Source organism: Giraffa tippelskirchi, chromosome 13, assembly GCF_054371585.1.
Source record: "Giraffa tippelskirchi isolate mGirTip1 chromosome 13, T2T-mGirTip1v1.2.pri, whole genome shotgun sequence".
NCBI classification, from domain to species: domain Eukaryota; kingdom Metazoa; phylum Chordata; class Mammalia; order Artiodactyla; family Giraffidae; genus Giraffa; species Giraffa tippelskirchi.
This window is the reverse complement of record NC_137287.1, coordinates 106656504-106666429: the sequence shown is the minus strand read 5'-3', so window position 1 is coordinate 106666429 and position 9926 is coordinate 106656504. Positions and strand designations below refer to the sequence as shown.

At 54.2% G+C, this 9926-nt stretch overlaps 1 protein-coding gene across 1 annotated transcript in view; it reads left to right on the top strand.

Annotated features, from left to right (window-relative positions):
- Nucleotides 1–1600: 1600 nt before the first annotated feature.
- LOC145533154 (fer-1-like protein 4) overlaps nucleotides 1601–9926 on the top strand; it is a 38296-nt gene continuing 29970 nt past the window's right edge. The window contains exons 1-18 of the mRNA XM_081559938.1: nucleotides 1601–1679; nucleotides 1962–2017; nucleotides 2381–2469; nucleotides 2566–2665; nucleotides 4299–4390; nucleotides 4559–4600; nucleotides 4864–5022; nucleotides 5554–5614; nucleotides 5732–5863; nucleotides 6138–6200; nucleotides 6277–6361; nucleotides 6613–6772; nucleotides 6893–7076; nucleotides 7162–7348; nucleotides 8222–8583; nucleotides 8964–9072; nucleotides 9259–9433; nucleotides 9529–9649. Coding sequence (XP_081416064.1) covers nucleotides 1601–1679; nucleotides 1962–2017; nucleotides 2381–2469; nucleotides 2566–2665; nucleotides 4299–4390; nucleotides 4559–4600; nucleotides 4864–5022; nucleotides 5554–5614; nucleotides 5732–5863; nucleotides 6138–6200; nucleotides 6277–6361; nucleotides 6613–6772; nucleotides 6893–7076; nucleotides 7162–7348; nucleotides 8222–8583; nucleotides 8964–9072; nucleotides 9259–9433; nucleotides 9529–9649 — 2256 coding nt within the window. The remainder of the gene's footprint in view (nucleotides 1680–1961; nucleotides 2018–2380; nucleotides 2470–2565; nucleotides 2666–4298; nucleotides 4391–4558; nucleotides 4601–4863; nucleotides 5023–5553; nucleotides 5615–5731; nucleotides 5864–6137; nucleotides 6201–6276; nucleotides 6362–6612; nucleotides 6773–6892; nucleotides 7077–7161; nucleotides 7349–8221; nucleotides 8584–8963; nucleotides 9073–9258; nucleotides 9434–9528; nucleotides 9650–9926) is intronic.

The following is a 9926-nucleotide window of genomic DNA, read 5'->3' as shown; positions in this document are numbered from 1 at the left end:
GCACTGCCAAGCTCCTTCCCCAAGAACTACAAACTCAGCATCTCAGCATAAAGCCTCCATAGCCTTGAACTGTCTGTGAGCATCTGTGCTTCATTCAGATTTATTTTGTACATCCAATAGCAAGATGTATCGTAGGGCAATTGCTTTTTCACTTTCTGCCACTTTGCGTTAGGACAGCAGGGGAAATCTGTGCTGAGATGGAGCAGCCAAAGCACAGGAAGTGACCACTTCTGGTTCAAGGAACTGGCAAGACCCAGCTCCTCTGACTGCCTCGTCTTATCTGCTGCTGCAGCCTGATACATTCCTTGTACTCTGGCCAAACCGAACAAATCAAAAGGTCCTGGACCATGCCCTGCATTTCTCCCCACTTCCTGGATGCCCTTCTCTGCTGAACTCCTGTCCTCAAAGCCCAATTTAAGCAGTCGCTCCTCAAGGAAGCCCCTCTGGCCTCCCTCCCCTGAGCAGTGTAGCCCTGACCCTCTCCTGCTCTGGTTGGGGATCTAGGCTTTGTTTGGTGTTAGAGTCCATGAAGCAATTTGGAAGAAATGCCTGAATCACCTCTGTGGTGGCACGTTCTCCGCCAAGAGTGACACAGCATGTGTTCTGTATATAGGCAGTGTCACCGATGGCCATGAGATGCACTCAACACAGAGTTACCGTCACTCATGGGTTCAGACTGTGAGACACAGTCACTCCTTCATTCATTCAAAGTACTTCACATCTGTTTCAGGATTAATAACCTAAGCTAGGAGGACTATGTCCAGAAAAATGCACATATGCTCAAAATTTTAGACAATTTCAAGGGTTTGCACACTCCCTGGAGACCATCTATGGTCCCACCAGTAAACCCAAAGATTTTGGTTAAGAAATGTTCTGGGACTTCCCTGGTGGTCCAGTGGTTAATCTGCCTTGCAATGCAGGGGACATGTGCTCTATCCCTGGTTGGGGAAGATCCCACATGCTGTGGAGCAACTAAGCCCATGTGTCACAACTACTTTGCTGCGTGCAGCAGCAAAGACCCATGACAGCCAAAAAATAAAAATAAATAGCTAAATAAATCTTTAAAAAAAGAAGAAGTGTTTTGAATACCTGCTATATGCAAGCTAGGGACACATGTTCACTCATTAATTCAAAAAATATATTGAGTGCCTACATGCTAATGCTGGGGGCTAGGGAATTCACTTTTTTTTTTTTAATGTTTTAATTTGCTTGACTGAGGGGTGAACAGGGAACAACATGAGGCCCCATGTCCTTGAGTCCTCACAGGCTAGCAGAGGCCAGACTGGGTCCAGCTCTCTTCCCTTGCCTCCATCCCTACCCGGTCACATCTGCCCCCGCCAATAAGGGTGCAGGACAGAGGCTGAAGCTAGGGCAGGCAGGGAGGACTAAACTGACCACAGGGACCTTACTAACCCCTATCTTTCTGTCCTTTCACTCCCCCCCTATCCGTGACCCCCAGGCCTGCTGATTTTGTGTTTGACTAAAGGGCAGGGATTTCTGAACCTGCTGGGTGAGTCTAGTGAGTCAGAGGCGATTCAAGCAAGCGGGCAGGTGGGCAGGAGGGCAGGCGGGCAGAGGCAGAGCCAGTGGCCCTGGGACAATGGCTCTGACTGTGTGTGTGCGGCGACTAACAGGGCTGCCAGGAACCCATGACCGACAAGTGAGGCTCAGCTTTCGAGGTGAGATCTGCAGGGATGTTCTGAGAATTTTTAGAAATGGGGAGCTCTGGCCCCTCCTCTCCCCAGTTCCCCCACTTCATCTCTGGGCATCTCTACAGTTTGTCTCCTTTGTCCTTGAGCCCAATGTCTCCATCTCTCTGCCTCCCTCCCTCCGTATCTTCTATGGCTGTTTGAGGGTGAGTCCAGGGGGTTTGGACTCTGGGCCAAGAGTGGATGGAGAGATGATTTGTGTGTGTGTTTAGGGGGAGGAGATGATAAATGACTAGATTCAATTCTGAGTAGGTTTTACCCAGAAAACGAGGAAAATTCACTGCGGTCGAGAAGCAGATATCGGTGAGGTGAGTGGGGTTGGGTTCTGGATGGGGAGAAGCTGATCAGCACACCCTCTGAGTCCATCCTGGGGCTGGGAGGCTTATTCCTGAATTTGGGGAGGTGGTACAGTCTCAGGAGGTGGGGTTGTCTAAGGCTTGAGAGGTTAGACTCAGTATGGGACAAGTCAGGATCAAGACTGGGGAGATTAGTTCTTGATGGATAGTTAGCTCCAGATCAGCCCTAACTGGGGAGGACTGGTTCCTGGTTTAGATCAGTCAGAGAGTAAGCTGTCAATTTGTTGGCTCCTATTTCAGGTTTGGGAATAGGCTGTGGATTGGGGGTCAGTATCAGCCCAGCATTGGGTGTCACAGGGTTCTTCCTATTCCCAGCTCTTCCGTTGGCCACACTATGGGGCTCCTCTGGCTGGGGAGTGTCTGTCTGTTCAGGTGGTCAATTGCAGCCATGTGTTCAGCCCCAGGTGAGTAAGCCTGGGGAACCAAGGATGCAAACGGGGTAGAGGGGGCCTTGGGTCCATTCTCCTGGGTCATTCTTTTGCTTTGTGCCGCACCCCCAGGTCTCTGGGGACACTTGTGATCTCCCTGCAGCAGCTACAGACTGCCGGGCATTTGGTGCTGCAGGAGGCCTTAGTGGACAAGAATCTGCGCGTGTCTCCAGTGAGTTCCGCCAGCCCCCCAGCCTGTCGCCCTCAAGCCTGAGAGTCCCTCTAGAAGTGGGTTCCATTTCTCAGAGGGGAAAACTCAGACCCAGACAGGAGTGGTAACACGGCCCCCACGCCAGGGTGTCTTGGATTACAGCTCCTGGGGCCAGGAATCAGGTTCAGCTCTGAGGGCCGGGGGTGTGGCATGGGGAGAAGATAAGAAGTTCTGGCCCCATGACCCTGTACTGGGTGCAGTTCTTGTGGGAGACAAAGATGAGCCTGGATGGATTTTCCTGGTGTTTCACGGGGAGTCAGCGTAGCCTCATAGAAATGAACTTGGGTTCAAATCTCAAGTCTTCCACTTCCCATCTGAGAGCTTGGGCAAGTTATTCAGCTTCTCTAGGCCATTTCCTCACTGACCTTATGTAGAGTCCTACAAAATGTCTAGCTTTTCACTCAGCATGCCATCATTTGTTATGCTCTGATTACAAGCAAGTGCAGTTCTAAGCAATGAGGATTGAGTGGTGAGCAAAACCAGGTAAGGACTTGCCCTCTTAGAGCTCCATATCTACAGAGAGAAGCAAACATTAAACAAATATTCAAGGACTTCTCTGGTAGTCCCATGGCTAAGATTCCATGCCCCCAATGCAGGGGGCTGGAGTTTGATCCCTGGTCAGGGAGCAAGATCCTACAAGCCGTAATGAAAAGTTCAGATGCTGCAACTAAAGATCCTGTGAGCTGCAATGAAGACCTGGCACAGTGGAAAAAAAAAAAAATGTTAAAAAAGAATAATTACAAAAATGAATGTAAAAATGCCTATGAAGGATGTTACAAAATAGCTGGTAGGGGGCTAGGAGAATGTATAATGGAGAGATGTGACCTGATATATAGGGTATATATATATATATATATATATATATATAGGGTTCAGAAAAAGTTCCCTGAGGAAGTAGTGTTTTGAGCTTAGAATTGAAAGATATGATAGGAGTTAAATAAGTGGGAGGAGAGACAGTGCCAGGCAGAAAAACCAGCATATTCAAAAGCCCAGCACCCTAAGATAGCATAACTGGGGTGCAGGGCAAAGCAGATCCCCTAAGAGATGTGGCTGGAAAGTTTGGCAGGGCCCAGACCATGCAGAACTGTGAAGGCCACATTAGTGCATTTCCAAGAGCAATGAGAGAATTTTGGAGTTGTGCTGGGCCCCTTCAAGAGGTTACTTGTGCTTGGTACATTCTTAATAGCTTATGAGTAATCACTATTAATTGGGGCTTCCCTGGTGACTCAGATGCTAAAGAATCTGCCTGCAGTATGGGAGACCTGATTTCTGTCCCTGGGTCAGGAAGACCCCGGGAGAAGGGAATGGCTTCAGTATACTCCAGTATTCTTGCCTGGGAAATCCCATGGACAGAGGAGCGTGGCAAGCTACAGTCCATGAGTCCACGGGGTCGCAAAGAGTCAGACACAACTGAGTGACTAACACTTTCATACTTTCAGCCACTACTAGTAATGATCAGAGAGGAACCAAAGTCACCACAGATGGGGCCAGGAGGGTCTCTGTTTATAGGTGGAGTAAAAGGCACTGTCTTTGGGGTTTTCCTAGCCTCGGGGTAGTTTGGGCTGCCTGAGGCCCACTGTGGATTTGGTTTTAGGTCCAGGTGGAACTTGACCTGAAGTATCAGCCTCCAGAGGGTGCAACTGGAGTCTGGGCACAAGAGGACCTTGGAGCACCCATTCGGGACAGGTAAACCTCCCACCCACCTAAGCAAGACCCAGGCAGGCCTCAGTAAAGGAGAATGGTAACCAGTTCCCCTGTGGATCTGCTGGATGTGATGATCCTTGGACCCAAGCTGCCCAGTTTGTAACTCTGTAGTCAGACTTGGCCCTCTCCTGTCATTTCTCCTTCTCCCAGCTCAGAGCTGATCATCCCCAATGTGGGCTTCCAGGAGCTGGAGTAAGTATGTGGGGATGACCTGGGTTACAGGGTCAGTCTTGGGGTCAGGACCCAGTGGTGTGAGGTCAGTTCCTGGGTCTGGGATCAGTACTGGACCAATTCCAGGGTGAGAAATCAGTCCTAGAATAAGGGGTCAATTCTGGAATTAGAGGGCTCTCAGGTTCAGAGTCAGGGATGGGTCCTAGAATCGGGGACATCAGAGATGGGTGCCCAGAGATGGGTGAGAGGTCCCAGACATGTTCCTGGAGGGCCTTTCCTGTCAGGCCTGGGGAGGCCCGGCTAGAGTGGCGGGCAGTGGCACTGGGCCGCAGGCTAGCTCGAGGAGCAGGTCAGCAGGACAATGAGGATGATGAACTGGAGCTGGAGCTGGATGATGAGCCTGATGTGGAGCTTTCTGGCGTCGTGTTCAGCCCACTCAAAAGGTAACTTGTAGCCCTGCACACCTGCTCCCATAGCCTACCACTGTGTCTGTCAACCTCACCTGCTCATACCTGCAGGCCCATGCCTGTCCACCCTCACAAACACAAGGTTCCAAGGGTACGGGGAGTGGATATCCAGGAGTCAAGTGTCATTCACTCTCTAGCATAGACACTGCCTCATTCACACACAGTTACACTGACTCACACATGGCTTCTGGAACCCATGAAGGTGATGCCAGCTTGATGAGGGCAAGGAATTTAACCTCTTTTGTTCTCTGCAGTGTTCCAGTGCCTAGAACAGTGTTGATGCATAGCAGGTGCTCCATCAGTCTTTGCTGAATGAACGAATGGTTTCAGGGCTCCAGAAATGAGTCGAATTCTGAGTGTAGAGTTGAGATGGAGGCCAGACAAGACCAGAAGGACTTAGAAACCAAAAGTTTAGGGGGAGAAATCTCAGCACCAGCACCAAGCAAGAGTGTGCATGCAGAGGGGGAGGAAGTGAAGTGAGAGCTGACTGTAACCCTCTCTCTGCAGCCGAGCTCGGGGCCTGGCCCGCGGGGATCCCTTCCAGGTGTCCAGGGCCCAGGACTTCCAGGTACCACTCTCCCTCCAGGCCCAAACCCTTGGGGAGTACCATCAGCTCTCCACACACGTTCTTCCCTCTAACCATGGCAGGTTTGGCTTCCTTTCCTCCTCCTTCCTCACCCTTCAGGTGGGGGTCACGGTGCTGGAGGCCCAGAAGCTGGTGGGAGTCAACATTAACCCTTATGTGGCCGTGCACGTTGGAGACCAACGCCGAGTGACCGCCACGCAGCGTGGCACCAATTGCCCCTTCTACAACGAGGTGGGCGCCACCAAGGAAGGAGGAGCCTGAGAGAGTGGGCGGGACCCAGGAGAAGAACTGTGCATGGAGGGGGCGTGGCCTGGGGGGAAATGAGCCTATTGGCTGGCCTGGGCTCGGTGCTGGAAAGAATGCAAAGGGATGTGGTCACTGAATTGGGGTGGAGTGGGGAAGGGGGGAAAGAGGGCGTCCTTTTTGCAAGGGCTAGGGGCCAGAGGGTGTGAACCCTTCACGTATAACCTGCTGTCACTTCTTTTGCTTCCCCACTTCAACCCAGTACTTCTTGTTTGAATTTCACGAGACCCGGCTTCACCTCCAGAACTTGCTGCTGGAGATTACGGTGAGAGGGTTAGGGGTGAGAGGTTGCCGTCAGAGGAGAGATGCCGAAGATCCAGACTAACTCCACCTTTCCCCAGGCTTTCCATTCGCAGACCCTTCCCTTTATGGCCGCTCGGATCGGCACCTTCAGGATGGACCTGGGCATGATCTTCAACCAGCCAGGTACTGAACCCCCCCGTCATTGAGACTCCTCTGCATGGACAAGGGAAGCGGACCCTCTGGGCCCTGAGCCCAGTGCACTAACTTGTAAGACAGCAGTCTTTCGACGGCTGACTGGCACGTACTCCTGCTTCTCTCTACTGAGCCGGACTTGAACCCCAGCCATTGTCCAGCATTCTAATCCCAGCCCCCACGACCACCCTGCACATCTCACCAGGCCCCCCTGACCCCTGGGCCGGCTCCTCTGTCTCCAGATGGCCACTTCTATCAGAAATGGGCCCCACTGCACGACCCCCGGGACCCCCGCGCCGGGACCAAAGGCTTCGTCAAGGTCACTTTGTCCGTGAGGGCGCGCGGGGATCTGCCCCCTCCACTGCCACCCCCGGACCCGGGCCACAGTTCGAACATCGAGAAGTGAGCCGGGGTGGGGGACAGGGATGGGGAAGAGTAGGACCGGGCGAGGCTTCCTGGATGCGGAGAAGGTGAGGGGCCCAGCCTCGGGCTTCTGGGCCCCTCAGCGCCTGGCTCCCCTAGGAACCTGTTGCTGCCGCGTCGGGTGCCAGCGGAGAGGCCGTGGGCGCGGCTGCGAGTGCGTGTGTACCGCGCGGAGGGGCTTCCGGCGCTGCGCCCTGGGCTGCTGGGCAGCCTGGCCCATGCGCTGCTGGACCACCGCGTCCCCGTGGACCCCTACGTGCGGGTGTCTTTCCTGGGGCAGCAGGTAAATCCCTCCCGTCCTCACTCGGCGGAGGCCCAGGCCCGGATCCGCACTGACCGCTCTCCGCCTGTCTTCGCCGGGCGCTCAGGGCGAGACATCGGTGCGCAGCGAGACCGCGGCCCCCGAGTGGAACGAGCAGCTGAGCTTCGTGGAGCTCTTCCCGCCGCTAACGCGCGGCCTTCGTCTGCAGCTACGGGACGACGCGCCCCTTGTCAATGGGGCCCTCGCCACGCACGTGCTGGACCTGACACAGATCTCACATTCCGGCCGCGCGGGTGAGCGCATGCATCCTGCCAACGCGTGCCACCTCCTCCCGGGCTCTGTCTGCCCAGGATCCCATCCCCGACAGCAAACCCCATCCTCCCGACCCAGCTACGCTAAGAAAGTCTGGTCTATGCCAAGTAACTACTTTGCTCCAAGCCGACCCCTCCCTTCACAGTCCCACTTGTCGCCCGCAGATTACAGACCCTACCCTCGGTTTGGTTCTTTTGACAAGAATCCTAATTACAGCTGAATATCCAGTAATCACTGCAGCCCAGTTCTTCTTACAGATTTACCTGCAGGAAAACAAGCCCTGACCATATTAACCATTTATTCTGGACCCTTACCAGGTCACCTGTAGCTCCACCCCAATTCTGACTCCACCTCCAGGTCTCTGGCTCCGCCCCCAGGGCATCTTTCCATTCGAACTGCTCCCAGGGCACTTCCCTGGTGGTTCAGTGGTTGGGAATCCTCCTGCCAATGCAGGGGACACGGGTTCAATCCCTGGTCCAGGAAGATTCCGCATACTGCGGGGCAACTAAGCCGGTGCACCACAACTACTGAAGCCCACTCCCTGGAACATGTGCTCCCAACAAGAGAAGCCACCCTAATGAGAAGCCTGAGCATCGCAATTAGAGAAAGGCTGTAGGCAGCAACAAAGATCCAGTGCAGCCAAAAGCAAACGACTGAATAATATTTGTTTTTAAAAAATAGTTCTCCCAGGTCTTGGTCCTTAGGTCTCGGTCTTTAGCTGTTCAAAGGCTTTCCTTCCAGAGGTCCAGAGGTTCAATCTGGCACCCCTCTTCCTCAACATAGACTGAGCTAGTACCCACCTGCTCCACGCTTCCCTCCAAAACGCTGTTTTTGTCCCCTTCACCTCCCCACAGCGGGGTTTAACCCCACATTTGGTCCAGCCTGGGTACCTCTCTATGGCTCGCCCCCTAGTACGGGTCTCCGGGACAGTCTTCAGAATCTCAATGAAGGCGTTGGCCAAGGCATTTGGTTCCGAGGCCGACTACTGGTGGCCGTGTCCATGGAAGTGTTGGAAGGGAGAGCTGAACTCGAGCCTCCCCAGGCCCCACGGGGGTCCAGGTTGTCTCGGCTCACAGAAAAGAAGAAGAAGAAAGCCAGGCGTGGCCAGATTCCTGCAGGGATACAACAGCACCCGGATGCCAGCTCCAGTGTTGATGCTCCTGAGATTCCTAGTGCCATGGAGGTGGAGGTGGAGGAATTGCTGCCACTGCCAGAGGTGGGGCTGGAGTTTAGTAAGGGGGATAGGTACCCACTCTCAGCTCTGGAGTGTGTACCCGGCTCCCAGGCTTTAAACACCGGGGCAGGGGGGTGTCTCAACTTGGTGACCTGGGTGAAGACTACAGTGTGTGTACTCATGTGCTCCTATGTATATTACACACATGGAAAGAGGAGGGTGACAACTCAGAAATGAACCAGAGAGGACTAAGTCCCAGGTCTGATGAACTGGGACAACAAGGTGCAGAGGGAGGCAGGACACCAGCAGCGAATCTTCTAGGCCTACGTTGCACGTCCTTCTGTGGGCATTGTGACCAAGCATAGTCCAGGGTACAAACTGGGAGGGTGGGGGCTGACTCCATCCCGACGCGCCTTTTCCAGAATGCCCTGGCACCCTGCGAAGATTTCCTGCTCTTCGCTGTGCTCTTCGAGGCCACCATGATCGACCGGGCCATGGCCACCCAGCCCATCAGCTTTGAGATCTCCATTGGTGTGAGACCTAACCAAAGCCCTAAGGGCAGTGGGTTTGAGGGTGGTCACTCTTGTTCCAGACTTAGGCCACTGGAAGGAACAGTTGACCTTCAGTAAGGGGTGGGCTCTGACTTAACTATTGGGACAGAGGTTGAGGGAGAGAACCCTCAGGCTGGTACCCACTGACCCTTGTGGCTCCCGGCAGGTGATGCAGGTCGCAGAAAGGAGCAGTTGAGCCAAGGGTCCAGAGCGGGGGAGGAAGCAGAGGACACAGAAGGGGAGGAACAGCTCCTCCTGGAGTCAGACATGGGAGTTGGGCCAGTGGAGGAGGAGGAGCTGGGAACCCCAGCTCAGCGGCCTGAGCCCATGGATGGCATTGGGTGAGTGCTCCCGGTGGCTGGAAGGAAGGCATTGGGGGATTCCCAGCGGCCCAGGACTGCCCCTCGCAGACTCTGCTCCTCTGCATCCCACCCAGGCCTTACTTCTGCTTGCCCCTACGTCACCGCAAGCCCTGCGTGCGCGTGTGGAGCCGCTGGGAGAATCACTTGTGGCGCCTGCAGAGCAGTAACTGTATGCAGAGAGTGGCCGAGAGGCTGGTGAGAGCAAGGCGGGTGCTCACAGGGCGAGGCCAGGATAGAGGGGCATTCGGGACACCCTGACCTGTGAAGGGGGTGCTAATGGTTAAAGCACTAGGGTTACCCAACACCTCATCAGGTGCAAGCTCCTGGGAGAGCTGAGAAGGCCAGAAATTGTGGGAGGGCTGGAATTCAGAACTGTTGGAACTCAGGAAGAACTCAGGAGAGAGGAGCTCCTGGGGTTCTGGCCTCACAGCCGTGGAGCCAGTTGAGGGCTTGAGAAACTGAACCCAGAATT